The 18,154-nt window shown below is 39.2% G+C and overlaps 1 protein-coding gene across 1 annotated transcript; it reads right to left on the bottom strand.

The window, feature by feature from the left end:
* Positions 1-819: 819 nt before the first annotated feature.
* Positions 820-17,223, bottom strand: LOC131240064 (PTI1-like tyrosine-protein kinase 3). Its single transcript, XM_058238081.1, has 8 exons — positions 17,152-17,223; positions 12,974-13,142; positions 6,150-6,403; positions 5,873-5,999; positions 5,476-5,749; positions 3,087-3,219; positions 2,893-2,979; positions 820-1,310 (listed from the first exon to the last, which is right to left on the bottom strand). The coding sequence occupies exons 2-8, from the start codon at positions 13,062-13,064 to the stop codon at positions 1,173-1,175; spliced, it is 1,104 nt and encodes a 367-aa protein (XP_058094064.1). The 5' UTR covers positions 13,065-13,142; positions 17,152-17,223; the 3' UTR covers positions 820-1,172.
* Positions 17,224-18,154: the final 931 nt, after the last annotated feature.

Genomic DNA, 18,154 nt, shown 5'->3' with positions numbered 1-18,154 from the left:
TCACAGGCAAATGACTCTTTAAGTTATCATAGGCACTGAACCATCGAGCTTGTTTGAACAATCCTCGAAATATTTGCACACCATTCATGGAGTTAACAGTTCCGATCTAGTAAAGGTTGGGGCCCACTTCATAGTGTCTTTGGTTAATACCAACGTCTGTTAGACACATTTGGTACCTGGTAGCATAGTCAAAATCTCCTCAACAATTTCTAAAGAGATTTTTCAAATTTTGAGTTTTTTTTTTTTGGGAAAATCTCGCCAAAGGTAAAAATATTTAGAGATTTATTTTAAATTATTAAATTTAATGTTTAAATATAGGCTTGTTTAAACAAATTCCTTTCGTTTTTACTATTTTCCATAAAAATGCAATATTTTAATATCTGCCGAGATTTTGCAATTTTCATGATAATACCACAATAATATCCTTTAGATCATTTTTCATGATAATATATTATCTAGAGATCTCAATGATATTTGTCAAACTGCTTGGTGGGCCTCAATTCGGATGGATAGGTCAGAGTCCTAAACTCTCAATCTATGAAACAAACCATCTGATCAATTGCACTTTGTAAACAAAATACTGATAATTCTAATTTTCTTTTTCAACCATCCATGGGTCAATAATTCTAATCAGATCAGCATGTTGTTGGGCCATGGCATATGCATGGCTACATGTAGGGCACAGATAAATTGACAGAGAATGGAAGTGGCCAATATCAAAAGGACATCTCGGAATAGGGCCCCAGCCATTTTGATCTGAAAAATAAAGGAAACTTCAACCATTGATCTAAAGTACAACAACCTGCTGCTTAGGGAGGATAATAGAAAATCTGAACAAAATATATACCAGAAGCTTCATTCCAACGAACACAAACTGCAGCTCATGTCAAAGAGCCAAATTGGAGAATAACTCACTTTTCACAAGGGCAAGCACTGTGTTTACCAGTTTACCTCTGCCGCGGGCACGGACTGAAGAAATCAGTGTAAAGCATAGACCTGCGGAGTCCCCTTCCCCACCAATTCCCACATTTCTCAATTTCTACACAACAAATAACATAAATATAAATTGACCGGCCAATCTGCCGAACAACAAAACCAAACCATGGACACAAGTTAGTTCCAACACATCTGTGAGATTGGGCAAGAGTTGGAGCTGGAGTGGAGCAGCAGCCTTAGACCTCGGGAGCTGGAGCAGGAGTTGGAGCAGCAGCCTTCTGTGTGAGAAGTGGTTGGAGTGCCTTGACGACGATGCTCATGTTTGGCCGGAACTCAGATTCATATTGTACACAGAGCGCTGCAACTGCAGCCAGCTGCAGGAACAAATAAAATACGTCATCTCTCTCTCTCTCTCTCTCTCTCCCCCCTTTTTTTTTAGATTTCTTTTTAATTTTTCATTATAATCAATAATCATTTCATTAAAGCTACTAAACTGAAGATACCTTCGAAGTTTCTCCTTAAGAGTCTGGTAACTTCAAATAGTGTTCAAAGACTATTAACAGTATTGAATCATTCCATTGGGGATTTAGGATTCGTTTCAACAAACTATGCACTTGGATTGTGATATTCAGTTCAATAGAGTAACGGACAAATTTTCCTTACCTTCGCATTACTGATAACCTAGTGGATATGGCATGTGAATGCAGCAAGATGCGTGAGAGGAGAAGCAGCAGTGGAAGCTGCTTCATATACTAGGTGTGAAGTGAAGTGGCAACAAGTTTGCATGCATAAGTGCAGTGAGTGTCGGTAGGCAGTCTAAATGGCTAGGAAGCTGGAGCGAACGTGCGAGTGCGAATGCTAATTTGAACTAGGAGAGGCACCTAATTATAAGGATCCTGTTAATGACCCAAATGCACTTAGGTTAAAACCCTTCCCATATCCTTTTAATAATGCCTATTTTAGCAATTCAAAGAACTAATAGGTATCCATATTAGAGATGCAGTCCATGAGCAAGTGAGGCATTTAAAACGCTTCTCCTGGAAACTCCTGTTATATATAGTAGAAATGCAGTACATGAGAAAGTGAGACGTTTTATGCCAATGCAATTACAGCTGAGGGAGGAAGGGTATGCCTTCAACTACATTACATTCCTCTCAAGTCAAACTTGAAAGTAACAACTTGCAATTCGGGACTAGTCCATAATTATGATACTAAATGTAACTGCTATTCAGTCATTTCTGTTTTATTTTTTTGGTAAACCAACAAGTGCAGTGCGGTTCAATAGTGCAAAACAAGACAGCCAGTAGACACTGCTTTCGTTGTTCAAGTTTTCATCTAAAATTTCAGTGCACCATAGCATACCAGATCATTAGAGTGCCTAATACAAGCGAAGCAAGATTCGTCATTTTCACACACAATGTATTCCCGGTTCAGCAAAATGACTCAAATTTATTTTGTTTCCTAACTTTAGGGCAAACGATGCACAGTAGATGCCGACATGCACAAAAATCTGGTCTGCCTAAATGGCGGGCCCTACTATGGGAGCATAGCCTGAAAATCACACTTACAGGATTCTCTTAACCGTCGGATTTCACCATTGACTTGGGACAGTTGAACTTGTGTTTCCTTACCGTCCACTTGCTGTCAATTAAACAGAAATGAACGTCCAATCCGTGTGGGTCTGAAAGTTAGGGCTATGCTCTACCCACAGTGGAGGCCATGATTTAAAGTTCTAGTTTATCTAGCAGATTTACCAAAATTTAGTGAATTGTAGCAAAAGCAGTGGTCTAGCCACCATATGAATTAGTTAACCTTTGATATCCGCATCATGCATGCATAGGCAAAATCCGCATGTGCTGTTAACCATTTTCATATTGATGGTTGCTCAATCATGCCTATTACATGTTACATGCACCCACAATATCCTTGAAAGAGAGTGAGAGAGAAGAAGGAAACCTTAGCAACTCCTTTTGGAGGATACTCTCCCTTCAGCTTTGGATCTACACATTGCTTAACCTTATCCTCGCTCAGTCTTGGAGTTGCCTGGACAAGAGAATACACAAAGTTAGACCAGTATTTCTATCAACAACACAACATCCTCTCAGAACTCGATTAAGGAATGGCCATATTGACTTATTATAGAAGCTCACCCAAGTCACGAGACTCTGCTGCCCCCGAGGCATTGTATGATCGACAGGCTTCCTGCCAGTCAGAAGCTCCAGAAGAACGACACCAAAGCTATACACATCGCTTTTCTGAGTCAATTGACCAGTCATGGCATACCTGCATTATGGCTTTACAGGTCATGACATTTCTTCTGCATGGAAGTATTTCTTTTGCATTTCTACAGCATACAAACAAGAAGCAAGTTGAAACACACACACACACACACACACACACAAAAGACATGTTGAAGAACATAGATCTAAAGCATGATCTGACAACTTGAAAACACTCAAATCAAATTGACCAAGTCGCCTCAATTCAATTAGATGTCAACAAGACTCAACAGAGGTTAAATTTCATAAAGATTATGTGGACTGACATTGAAAAACTCAACAAATACTCAGGAAAAATCAAAATGCCAAGACTTATCAAACCTCAATAGGACTCGAGTTAAATTATAATATGTTTATCAAATCTTGGTATACAAAACACGACCAAGACAACTGAGTGTTCAGCTCGAATTGAGTCAACTTTTCAGGTTTTAAAACTATTATCAGAGGAATCGTGTTCAGGGATGAAATGACAATGTTTAAATAGAAAAGTATGAATTATCCACTTTTCTATAAAGTATTGCATTGATGACAGCATTAGGACCGAAGTTTCATGTTCCAACCTAAGAAAGTGTTGTAATTTTGGTGAGGGCATTCTTGTAGTCTATGTACTATGAAGGTATTCTTGTAATATATGTAATTCTTTTAGATTGGCTTAGGAAGATTTCCAGGATTTCTCGAGATCAAGGTTTTCTACAACCCATCACCATATCTTGGGCCTATAGCTGTTGGATATGAAGTCATGTTTCAATGACCCAAACTATTTATACTGATGGGCCTCACCCTCTGATCATTTAACTCTTTCTGCAAATATGGACGATCTCCTTAATCATTGTCCTGTGGAACATTAACAGAAAGTTTAGGGTCTTCCAATCACACATATTTTGCATGCAGCCACCATCATCAATGTATCTCGTCAGATAAACAAATTGGACCATCAAACATGACCCAGATCCAATAGACAGTTACAACACATCCTATAAAATATGTCAGAGCATAGTGGCAAACTCCTCTTGATGTACTTGAAAATATTTCTAGATTTTTCCTGGGTACACTTAAAGAAGCATATAAATACCATATGTATTCATTGTATTCATTCAATAGAAAGATAATTCATATGCTTCAAGGTTTTTTTGCAGTATTAGAGCGGGTCCCTTGATCCGACTCTCTTCTTTTACTTCTCCTGCCCCAGCTAGCATTCTTTTATCAATGAAGAGGGAAAAGGAAACAAAATGGAAGTCATAGATGCCCCATGTAGCATACATGGTCGAATGGCTATGTTGTAAAATTTCCCTAGTATCACTGGCATGTAGCAGTCACACAATTGTACACCATCCCACCATAGATATGAATATCGATATTGTATAGGCACAAGGATCCATATCGGCCTGTGTCAGAAAAACTTCTCTGTATCAACCCGTATTGTCACCAATACGTCGTATGGCATCAGTTGATACGGAACAAAATCCATACACCAATTCCAGTCAGATGATGGAGCTTCAATCCAATTTATCTTGATTGACGTTGACAATTCGCGAAGGTCATTATAGCCATTGGTTTATCAAACAAAAGTGAATGACTTGCCCTAAACGAATGACTAATGGGACCTCGAGATTGACTGAGTTGGCCACTATTCCCAACACTGACCAGATCTATACCACCATTAACACTATTAAAACTATATTGCTAGTAATAGATGCTGGCAATTCCAGAAATCATTTCCTATATCTCATATTTTACTCTCGCAGTGTAAAGTAACCATATAAAACTAAATGCCACAAAAAGCAACCATGCCTAGAAATAACCAACTTGTTAAACAATCATAGCGAAAATATGGGGCCTGAAGCATTACTCTGGTGCATGATAGCCAAAGGTTCCCAATACGCAGGTAGAATGTAAACATTTCCTCTTATTAAAAGTTAAAACACACCATTTAAATTGACCAAGGATCTAAAACACGTGGACAACAAATCCATGACTAAAGTGCACTCCGAAAAACAAAAAATGGCAGCAGTCTGCCCAGCAAACATTTCCTAAAAATTGGCAGCAAAACATCATATAAGGGAATAAAAATTCACCAACTTATATTGCTAGTAACAGATGCTGAACTGGCAATTCCAAAAATTATTTCCTAGATATCTCATATCTTACTCTCGCAGTGTAAAGTAACCATATAAAGCTATATGCCACAAAACTTAACCATGCCTGGAAATAACCAACTTGCTAAAACAATCATGGTGAAAATATGGGTCTGAAGCATTACTCTGGTGCATGATAGCCAAAGGTTCCCAATACTCGGGTAGAATGAAGACGAGCAGCCATGTCAGGAGCCTGATTTGAAAGGTTAAAATCTGCAATTTTGGCTTTGAAGTCCTCAAACAGGAGAACATTGCTTGATCTTATATCCCTGTGTATTATAGAAGGCTGAACTTTCTCATGAAGATACTCAAGTCCCTTTGCTGCATCAACAGCAATTCTCACTCTCTGCATCCAGTCGAGAGTAGGACCTGGTTGTGCGCCTTGAACTCCTTTTCTACCTGCGGTCCAAGTTACCTTAGAATTATTTCAGCCTCTTGTATTTAAAAAATACAAATAAAAATAAAAATAACCCGGATGGATGTCATTATATCAGGAAACAACTCAAATTTCAAACAGCATACCGTGCAAAATGTCATGTAGAGATCCCATGGTAGCAAATTCATACGATAAGATACGGAGACTTCCTTCAACACAGTAACCCAACAATTCAACAAGATTTTCATGCTTCAGTCTTGAAACCATTGAAATCTGTCACCAGAAAAGGGCTTACTGTGAGATCTGAAGGCCAAAAGCACAAATGCAATAGAGCACATGAAATAAATCCATGTTCTTAACCGAATAAATGCTCAATGGTGATGATGGAGACAGAGGCCAAGATTTTCTGAAAGTTGCACATACCTGGGTCAGAAACTCAACATTGGACTCAGGCTCAGATGAAACATCAAGCTTTTTAATTGCCACAGCTTTTCCATTGTTTAAAGTAGCAAAATATACTCTTCCATATGAACCTTCACCAATTAAAGACTTCGAACCAAAATTTTCAGTCTTTTCTTTCAGCTCATCCAAAGATAATGCAGGTACTTCAATTGGGGGTGGTTCTTTCTGTGGTTCACTCTTGGCTGGTGCAGACATCTTTGAGCCTTTTTGGTTTCCTGAAACAACAAGGTGCGAACGCATAAACTGCAACCCCCCAAGAAAAAAGAGGAACCCATCAACTGCTATATGTTCTTCAAACAAATTGAATGGCATACATTAACCAATATTGCTTCACTTTAGTTAAGTTATTGACAAAATAAGATGAAGAAAAACGATGCCGGGGGGGGGGGGGGAGCAAGTGATAGATAGAGCCTAAGAGGTGAATACAAGCCCTTTTCAAGAAGTTGCAAAAACTTCATTAAAAACAAAGAGGTACAGTAAAAGGGGAATTAACTCCCTCTTTGACCAAAACAACTGCCCAATGATTTGCCTCCCTACCTACATAGGAGATCTCTTGAATTTCATTTAAGAAAATGAAGGATGATCACGATGGCTTGGATCTTCACTTGGACACCTAAGTAGGTCCGCTGAACATGTGTTCTGCTAAGCACTTTTTTTTTTTCCTTCTTTTCTGACCACAACCTTAATTCATCTTGAATTAGTTCCTTGATTTTTGTTACTATGCAACTAATAGTGAAGACAACAATGTTTAAAGAACTGACATGTAACAATTTTGTTAAGGATGCAACAGGAGAATGGTACAAGATGAGATTCATGCCTCCAAGAGTGTGAGATGAATGAGAACACACCCTAAAGATGGAAATAAGGAAAATAGACCATCTTTTAAACCACAGAATTCCAAAATAGGCACCAACGTATGTTGTATAGGCCATTACAGCCAATAAAAGGGTGTAATTAGAGGATTCCAAATATGTATTCTTTTTTTTCTTCTTTTTTTTTTAAACCATGTTTATAATGGTGTAATGGTCCACTCTTCGGTGAGAATGTTGTCTCAAGTTGTCTAATGATTTCATGAACCTAACAAGCTTAGACTAACCCCAGTGTGGGACGAAATTCATGCAAGCTATGACACTCATCCCACTAATGCACATCCCTTAGCATTTAACATCATTCACCCCAAGTAATTTTAAGAAAAAAATATTAAATTTAAATTTGAATGAATAATGTCACCGATTCAAGGGATCACTCGAATACCCCAATTTGACCCCAAATTCATGCAATCTACGGCACTAATCCCCCTAATACATTTCTAAGCATTTGACATCATTCTCCCCATAAAATTTTAAACAAAAATTAGAATTAAATTTGGATGAATAGTGTCACCGATTTGGGGACCACTTGAGTGCCCTCAAATTGGCCTGAAATTCATGCAATCTATTGCACTCATCTCAATAATACAATGGGCTCCAAATTATGCTCATTTCACCAATTGACTATTAAATTGGTGGACATTTATCAGAGAGTGAAGAATTAAAAAATCCAATGGTCCTATTCAATAAACAAGTGTACACAAATCAACAGTTATGATCATTCAAACAATCTGATTTGGAATTGTGACTTAGCAACAGCGGGCCCCACATTTTAATGGATTTAGTTTGATGTAATACATGCCACGTGTACAATTTTTTTAGTGTAAGTGTATCAAGTTTCATGCACCACCAGAGCATCTTATAAAGAAAAAAATAGAAGTTTTCAAGTCAAACTGCAGCAACCACAAGCTACAGTCCACCTAGGAAAAACTTCCAACTGGTTAAGTGCATGTGCAATCCAACCTTTCCAATAGATTGGCCCCAAAATGAGGGGCCAACTGGTGCGGAAATAATCCATATCTACTCATTAGGTGGGCCATGCCACAGACAATTTTCTGTAAATTGATAAACAGCAAAAACTGCAGTGTGGTCCACTCGATAAGTGTAAATACCTATTTTAGCAAAAGGTGATCCCTCATGACGAGTGGATTCTCATACACACCAAAGGTTGGAAGTTATCTGCCACTGAACCATAACTAACAGTCCAACTGGTTGGATGGAGTTTTACTTTTTGAAACTGGACAAAAAACAGAAACGTATTGGGGTGGGGGGGAGGAGAGATACCGTTACATAATGGCTGATACAACTGCTATGTAACCGTTTTGGCATACCTTCAAAGGCAATGCGCAATGATTGACCGAGCAAAACAGAACTTCTCAGGCCAATTTATATGTAAATGTAGGGGCATCATTAGGCAACCCAGACTGTTTGTCAGGTGGGATGGAGCATAGATGGGCCAGCAGGTATTAGGAATTCTCACCCGCCTAGTGTTTCAAGTTTATGTATTTGCATTCCCGAGCAATACATTGCTTATCTTCTTAAAGTGAAGCAAATAAACATGTTTTCAACAGTTTAAATCCAATCATACTTCCAGGGGATTGAGATATCATTTTTGAAAGAATGAGAAAAATATTTGGGATATACATATACAATTGAAAAATGATCTGGCGCTCTCAGAGAATTATAGTGCTTGATGCATCAGGGCACTTGGTCAATTGATTGATGTGGACTATCCATTAGGCCCAACAAACATTCAAAGGCTAACATGAAAAAATCACACTGATCTGACAAAATCCATCCAATCAAGAGCCTCTAATATGGACAGTCAGTCAAGACTGCTTATAAAAAAGTATGTCCAATCAACAATCTGATCCGTTCATATTGTTGACCCATTCATTTGTTGTGGTCTGTCATGGATTGCTTATGATTTTTAAAGAATCACCTTTGTTAGGCAATCCTAACCATACCTTTCATGGCTTTGAAATGGATGGCTATGAAGTTAAGGCCAAATTAAGGATGGACTGGATCATCCGATCAGGTGATTTTTGCACGTTAGCACATATAATGTGTTTTCGACCTAAAGGACTGTCAAGAAAAGATTGGTTGGAATCCCAACTGTTGAGATATATTGATTGGAAGATTGGACTACCCAAGTATCCCGATGCTACTAGGATCACTATTACTTATAGTGCTCTCAGAGAACTGGAGCCTATGTAGTGTGTGCTGGACATAAATTACTTAATGGACTGTTGAGATATATTGATTGGACTGCCAATGGAGCCCGTGCAATGTGTTGGGCTTAAATTATTTAATGAACTGTCGAGATATATAGATTGGCCTGCCCACATGCCCAAATTTGGTTGAGCTGATTTTTGGGGTCCCCCATCATCATGGTGAAGCATGCTAAATGTGATGATTAGATGGTACACACGCCACGGGGCACCCCACACCAAAGGAAACAAATAAAAATGCCCATATATACAAATTCAAGTGGTGAGGCACGGTGATGGCTGGATCTGTCTGATTTTTAAGTGTCAATTTCATCATGGTGGGTGCACTTCATGCATGAGCTGGATGGCGTGCTCACACACACACACACACACACACACACACACACTCCTCTGTGTGCTCCACACCAATAAAGGGCTTTCCTATGGTAGGTGTCCCCTCCCATAGTTCCCAGGGCGTGGCTCACATGGATCGGCCTAATTTTTTTGGGGCCCCCCATAAAGTGATTGAGCATATCTAATGCATGGGATTGGTGCTATGCACACGCCACGTGGGGCCATTTTCAACCTTTGCACCACAACTATGGTGAAAATGTTTTCACGCAGAGAGAGAAGCAAAAGTTGCTTTTTCTCATTCCTTGTAAACAAGCATTATTAATTGAAAATCACAATCTGTGAAATTCATCTTGGATGATGTTTAAGAGGATGGATAGACAATAAGCACATCTATTCTACAATAATCTTCCATCAAATCTACTTACATACCTATTTCCAATTCTCATCAGACTATATTGTAAGGGATTGTTTGGCGGCATGGAGTCCCAGGGATTTACAATTCTCAACCATATTCCTCGAATGCCTCCATCATCCTCTTGGAGAGGATTCGCAGGACGGGAGGAAATCTCGCCTGAGAAATAGGAAGGGGGACCACAAAAGAGATAGATTGGTGCGTTTTGAGGAGGATTTCTCCTACAAGAGTAGAGAGGTGTCTTCGTAGGATCGATAAACTATGAGGGGGGGTTGTTGTTTTGCTCCTACTAAAAGTTTCACCTTATGAACTGGAAAGAAGTTTTTTTGCCTTATAATGCAAGGGGAGTGGGCATTAAAAGGCTGGAAGAGGTTAATTCTGCCCTATTGGGGAAACAGATTTGGAGGTTCAGGGTTGAGAACTCTATAGCCTTTGCAGATCCATCATTTTTAGCAAATATGGTTCGTCTTCGTTAGGATGGTTTATTAGGGAGGCTTCCTGATGCGGACACCAGGCCATTCAAAGTATATCAACGAAGGAGGCGTGCATTACCCGTGTCAATGTGGTTACATGACGGATACGGGTCGGGTCTCTAGAGGTTGAAGACCTTACACGTGTTCATGACATATGTAAGTTGCTTAGAGGAGACATTTGGACCATTGGATCGCGAGGATGGTGTGATCGGACCGTTAGATCGTTATGGCCCACCTTCATTACACCACCTTCACGACACTATCATCGGGGGCCCATCGAGCATCTTAAATTTACATTTAGTTTATGAACATTTGAGTTCATTAAGTTTTGAGACAGTTTGTGCACAATTTTGTGCGAATTTTTTTTTTTGAAACTTTTTTTAGTAGGGGTATTTTGGTAATTTTATGTAATTTCGAATTTATAAGGGTTGCCCTAAACCCATAGCATATTATGTGATGTTTTATGAAAAAAGAAAAAAGAGCTTTTTGCTTCTGACGATTTCGTCTTTGACTTCCAGTGATTGAAAGAGAGCGTGAGGCCCAGGTAAACGATTTCTCATCCCCTACTTCTTTCTCCTTTTCTCTTTTCTCAAGGTAATCTTTTCTTTAACCTCATTCTCTTCTTTTTCTCTTAAAACCTTTAGATCTAGAAGCCAAATCTTGTTTCTTTTTTATCTAAATCATTAGATCTCAAAAGATTTTCATCCCCCACATAAAATCCATCACCCAAATCTAAATCTGAGGAACCACCAATTCTTTTCTAAATTTTCCAGATTTCCCAATCCAGGAAATTCCTATTTTTCTGGATTAGAAAATTCACTTGGATTGTTAGACAGACCTATTGCAAGACGAAAGTTCTATCTTTCGCTGGATCCAACTAAACTTAGATTTTAAGATTCAATACTTCACGTTTGTGATGGATAGCCATAATCAATACTATATTAACCTTATTTCGTTCTTGTTTTATGATGTATAAGGCTGATATTTAATTTGTTTTTTTTTTTACATTGCATAAATCTACCCCTTTCATATGCCATGCTCATTTAAGGTTGTATTAGGTCGTCCTACATCACTTCCCTTTACCGAGCCATCTTCGTTTGGAAATCAATCACAGCCTTGTTCCTTTGGTCCACAATGGTCTCTCCTTTGCTGTTGGGAATGGAAAAAAAGTCGGGTTATGGGAAGATATTTGGTGTGGGGAGGAGCCCCTAAACTCGGTCTTCCCTAGGCTTAGCTTCCCTTTGTCCACGTCCTCATGTTACGATTGCAACCTGCTTCCCTCTGATGAAAGGAGGGGGAGTTTGGATTCCCCCTTGTCAGAGGAGCCATCTCTCAGATGTTGAAGCTGAGCAGCTACTGTAGCTCATGTTGAAGCTCCAAGGATTGCAGGGACCGAGGACCACTTGGTTTGTCGATTCACAGTGAAATCTTTCTACTCTCTCCTATCCTCCGCAAGCTTCCAGCACTCTAGCAGCCCCATTGTTTCTGGTGTGGTTTTACAGTGCACCACCTAAAGTGGCTGCCTTCGCCCGGCTGGTTAGTCGGAGTAAGATTGTTAGTGTCGATAATTTATGCAAAAGGGGTATGATCCTCTTGAATGTATGTCTTTGCCTCTGGGATGCAAAATCAGTTGACCACCTCCTCATCCATTGTGCCTTCATCAGGGAAATCTGGTCAAAGTGTTTTGCTTGGTTTTGGTCTCTCTAGGGTCATGCCTCCATCCATAGCTGGCCTCTTTTGATCATGGCACTTTAGCAGGTTGAGGAAAAAAGTCACCCTCAGGTGGAGATTTTCGTTGCTAGAGGTAACCTGGTATATCTGGGAAGAAAGAAATGCTTGATGTTTTCGAGATAAAAAAGTAGCTCGCCCTTGGGGGTCGCTTGTAAAGTTCATCAGTAAATACGGGACTAGGTGCCTCAATGGCTTTTGTGTATTCTTTCTTCTTTTCTTAGTCTGTTTATCCTTTGTAGCTGCTTTTTTTTCTCCTCGTTTTGCCCCCTGTGGCTCAATAAATCAGTAGCTCTCAAAAAAGAGAAGCCCTATGTAGAAACACTTCCAACTATCAAAGAAGGATTGATCATCAATTATAGAGAATCATCACAATCAAGAGCATGAGAAGGCCGACAAGGGAGTGGGCGGATATGCTATACAGAAAAATGCCTAAATATCCTCTAATCAATAAAAGTTCATGATTGACCAATACCTAATAAGCTTCAAGTATCATAAATCCCCCCATTAAAAAAGAAAAAAGAAAAAAAAAAGAAGAAGAAGTATGCCTACAAACAAAGGCCATAAGATTTGCAACAAACTATCAATGCATGCATTGGCTGCTTCTACCATATGTATCATTCATTATCTGATATGTTAACACTCAAGCTCAAGGTATCTTATTGGAACAGAAGCAGGTTCAGAAATTTTGTCACCAGCACATTTGCAAATAAGTAGATAGCCAGGATGAATACCGCACCATCTGTAAAGTCCTTTGGGCTTTTTTGGAAGTCATCATTTGCATGGTAAGAATCCCCTGCATCACAAGTACAACAGAGCCACCGCTTCATCTTGTACTTCTTCTTTATTTCTCTTCTATGTTTGGTACGCTGGTTCCCCGGAAAGAAACTATGGGAAGGAGCATGTGCCTATCCAACCACAAACAAGAATGTCATACACCTTGTAAAAGCATCATTACAGATGTACAGTATAGCTGTACAGCATTCCAATTAACTTATGCATTGGCTTCAATTGACAAGTGGAATAATTATTCAGAAAGAACTCTGACAAAAAGAACACCTACTCCCATACAAAAATTATATAAAATATAATCAAAATCTAATAATCCCCATATGTGATATACGTACAACCTGGTAGATTTCCTCTATATGTTCATTAGCTACTACAGTTAAATATAACAAGGAAAAAAGATTGTGGGCTCCTGTGTACACCGAGTTTTTGTGCATATCTATGGCTAGTGGGATTTCAAATATGTGTTGGATTCCTGCCAACCAAATGTGGACAATGAGAGATGGGCATAGACCAATTCCTGGAGTGCACCATATGTGCCAAAGTTTGGCCCATATATAAACTAATTGTAGAAGTTCAATGATTTTTTTTTTTTTGAAAGATATGTTCAATGGAAATTTGTTCATTAGTCATTACTGAATTCGATATACACATATTGTGATAGGACTAAAGAGACGCTGGAGTAAACAAGGAGAGGCACTCAGCAAAAAACAACGATAGACTGGGAATCTATTTAACAAGGCGATTACATTTCTTGAAAAACCATCACACAGCTGTTTAACAGAAGACCACAATTTATCATTTTTCTAGTGTTTTGCACTATTTATCTCTATTATATATAATGAGAGTAGCGGGGGCAAAATATCCACACGATTAGTTTTTCAAGTGGCTTAAACTATGCATTATCAAAGGACGTGGGAAGGGTTTTAAATAAAAGGGCATTTAGGTAATTTCCAAGGACGCCAGCCACCTAGCTTTACAAAATTTTGCAACACTGGCAGAGTATGGTAATCGATATGTGACCACTATGAAATTAAACATGTAAAATATCAAAACTAAACTCTGCAAATCATGGGCCATGATTTAGATGGCTACCGAATCGAAAATAACATTGTTTTGGTTTCCTAACTGGTTGATTGGTGAAGATTTAATAGACAATCAAAATGAGAACTGCCAATGGTTCAAATTCAACTTCAAATGCTCATTAATCAGATGTTAGGATAGTTAAATACATCTAGATTTTGAATGATGGTTTAATTGAAATTGGGGTGAGGCTTAGATGATGATGATGATAACGATGATTTATCTATAGTGGGTCACCTTGGATGGTCTGATAAAGCTAGTGCACGCCACATACAATTTCACAGTGCCTAGATATCAACCATCACACTATCAAAATGCTCTGACGGATGAGAAGAAACTTTTACAACCGCTCTTTCCCATGTCTTGCAAGCCACCTATCTGTCCATGTGCATTGCATGCTCCATAGCTACTAATCATTTCTTAATAGTTCTAACTTTCTAATCGAATTTTAATTATCTAAGGGAGCATTTGGATGTACCCCTAAGACCAGATTGGTTTCAGCCATTCAGCAGAACCAATCTATGGCGTGTTTGGGGCCGCTCCAACAGTAAGAAACCAAATTTGGCAGGTTTCTATCTACCCCACCCCAAATTATATGTGAGGTAATATTGGTTCCTCCGATTCCTTCTTATCTCAAAATCAAACTGGGCAGTGCTAATATCAGTCGGCAATGTCCAAAAAAAAAGGTACTCCGCATACATTTTCTTATATCTTTGCTTTGATGAACTAAAATTTATATAATAAAATTCATCGTTCCATATCATTAAATATTCATACAAACACATCAGCATGATAAGTTTTCAACAGTCCCCATGTCAGACACTTCATATTGATATTTGTGCCATACCCAATGTCTATGTCGAATAGAAAAGAAATCTACAGCCCTTAATTACTATCATTACAGGCAGAGAAATGCCAAGGAAGCTAGCCCATTGTGCCCATCTCTCATGCACACTACATGATGATTCATGCCACTGATCTAAAGGTTCCAGCATAAACAGGGCTACATGGCAAAATCCCCACTAAGCAAGGTATTCCGTAGTGGTAATGGTGGCCGTAACAACCACCATTGTTACCTTTATGATACGGGTCGTAACGGCTGTTACAGCCCTGGTAACAACCGTTATGGTCTCTTTTTTTATTGAAGGAAAGTAAAAAAACTCTAAAAAACCAGTATCTACCCTGTAATGTTGAAAAAAAATCTGAAAAATCGCTATATGCCCCATGATAGACCATTATGGGGTTGTTATAGCCTTTACAGGAGGCGTAACGGGTCATTTTTTTTCCATAACGGCTGTTACGGCTGTTACATAACATGTAACGGTTGCCACCATTACCTTTACATAACGGCTTTTACGGCACACCATGCCATTAAGGATCCTCATCATCCATACAAGTTTGACTGTAAACTCAACTCAATATGCAATCAGCAAGATTTTCTCTGTTAGGTCAATCTACGGTAGAACCTTTTGGATGGACGGCGTGGATCACATGGCGGGGTAGAAAGGGTGAGCCTCCTTTGCATTTCCCTAAGGCCTGTTTTGATTCATGGAAAGGAAATGAAAGGAAACATTGTTTCCCATGAATCTCACTTTCTGCTGTTTTTCGAGCTTTTCTTTGTGGCAATTTGTAGTAAACACCATTTCCCACTTTCTATCTTTGTAGGAAAATAAACAAATTTATATTCCCACCTCCACCCTCAAGAAAGGCATTTTCTTATGATGGAAGGAAAATGAATTTCTCAAGGGTTAACTACTAAGCCCAAATTTGCCACCATCCATCTGCAATCGCTCCACATGTGCCAAATGAGCCATTGTACATATACTATTATATGCCCCACATAGCACATAACATGTGCCACTATGTGAAATATGCAAATGTGCCACAAGTGTCACGATCCATCTTCTCCTGCACCTCACATGTAAAGTGTACCACTTGTGCTAATGTGCCATATGTAACACCATCCATCTTCTCTTGTGCACCACATGTGCTAATGTGCCACATTTACCATCATTCCTCTTCGCTTGCACCCCACTTGTGCAAAGCATTCCACATGTGCCTTCATCCATGTTCAATCTCTCCAAATAAGCCACACGTGCGATTGTCCATCTTCAGTCTCTCCAAATATCACCATGTGCCAAGAGTGCCAATGTGCACAAGTGTTGTCATCTAGCTTCAAGTGCCAACACGATAAATGTGTCAATGTGTGTCTTGTGCCACATATGCCACTGTGCAGCTCTGAGCACCTCACATGTACCATGTGTACCACAATTCAGCTTCAAGCACCCACATATGCTGTGCACGCTTTGTACGCGGTTTATACCACTACCCATCTTCAAGCATCCCACATGTGCAACGTGCTAATCTGGCACATGCTAGTGCATACCTAGAATTTTTTTCCCCCAAGAAAATTTTTGATCTTGCAAAGCAAGGAAAATCTTGTTTAAAATCAAACAAGGAAAACACTGTTTCCTTTTTCACAGTTTTCTGTAAATAAGAGTTCCAAGAGACACTATTTCCTTTCCTATAATTTCCATGAATCTAAACAGGCGTGAAGCCTTACAAACCAAACATTAAAATAAAATCTACAAAACCAATTCTCATTCCAAAAACTTTAAAAAAAATAAAATAAAATTTACGAATCTCACCAATAAACCGCGTCGCTGGATACCATCCTCCATTACCCAATAAACAGTTTAATAGAAATAGAAATAGAAAAAAGAAAAAAACAAATCCCCTTCAATCTCAATCGAAATTCAATCCAACAAAGAACAAAAACGCAATGCAAATTCCCTAATTCCAACTTCAAACGATCACAATCGTCATTTTTTGCATTCTAATATAATCCAAATCCAGAGATAAACGTCCGAAAGCATAACAAGAACCGAAAGATCTTCGCTTTTCAACACTCAATTCGGAAGAAAAGAACAGATCCGTCAAAGATCGCAATCCCAGACAATCCGAATCCGATAAAAAAGAGAATGAGAGAGAAATAAAAGGAAACAAAGCGAGCAGAGATCGGAATACAAAAGCAAGCATATATACCTGATTTCGGTGTATAAGAGTCGGATCGGGATCTCGTTTTTCTAGGGTTTGGTTTTCCCCAGGCGAGAGAGAGAGAGAGAGAGAGAGAGAGAGAGAGAGAAGGGTATTTTGGGCAATGAAAAGAAAAAGGTGAGGAGAAAGCTTTCAAATACAAAGAGGGAGAGGGCCGGTGGTGGAAAAGATCATCATTTGATTAGAGAACGCCAGAGTGGACTCGCCTAAAAGATGCCGTCCGACGGTTTGAGGAAATCCAAAGCTAGCGAGAAAACGAGTAAGGGCTGGATCTTTTTTCCGTGTCCTTGGCGTGCACAGATATTTGGTGTCCTCCTATCATACAATCCTAGTTCGGAATGCTTGTCGACCTACGGTTCAATGATCCTGACCGTTGATATTATTGTACCCGATGTTGATGTCTGTGTACCAAAAATTCCCCAGATTGGACGATTTTAGATATGTAAATGGTGATGTTTTTCTTCGTTGGATTTGAACCGTTGCTTAGTTTCCTACCGTCTGTTGTTGTCCATCTATCCGATGGTTATGTTCTTTTATCTATTTATTTTTTTCATGCATGAGGTCACATAATATCAAAGGTCTACATCAGTGAACCGTGGGTCCCACTTGTGGAAACTGAGTGGGGAACGGATTGGCTACTCCCCCTGCCACCTGCCCCGTGGCTGATGGTCGGTTCCCTGTGGGCCCCACCATGATGTGTGTGTTTCATCCATTCCAATCATCCATTTTTACAGATCATTTTAGTGCATGATCCCAAAAATGAGAGGGATATAAATCTCATTAGGACCACACCACAGGAAAACAATAGTGATTGGATATCCACCATTAAAATCCCCTAACGCCCACTGTACTGTTTATTTGACATCCAATATGTTGATTAGGTTATAAAGGCCCAGTTGAAGGGAAAAAACAAAAATCAGTTTGATCCAAAACTTTTATGGCCCCCAAAATGTTTTTAATGGTCACGCTCATTCAACATTGTTTCCTGTAA

This window comes from Magnolia sinica, chromosome 3 (genome assembly GCF_029962835.1).
Source record: "Magnolia sinica isolate HGM2019 chromosome 3, MsV1, whole genome shotgun sequence".
Lineage (NCBI taxonomy): Eukaryota > Viridiplantae > Streptophyta > Magnoliopsida > Magnoliales > Magnoliaceae > Magnolia > Magnolia sinica.
Note: the sequence above shows the minus strand (reverse complement) of the source record. Positions and strands in the feature narration are given on the sequence as shown.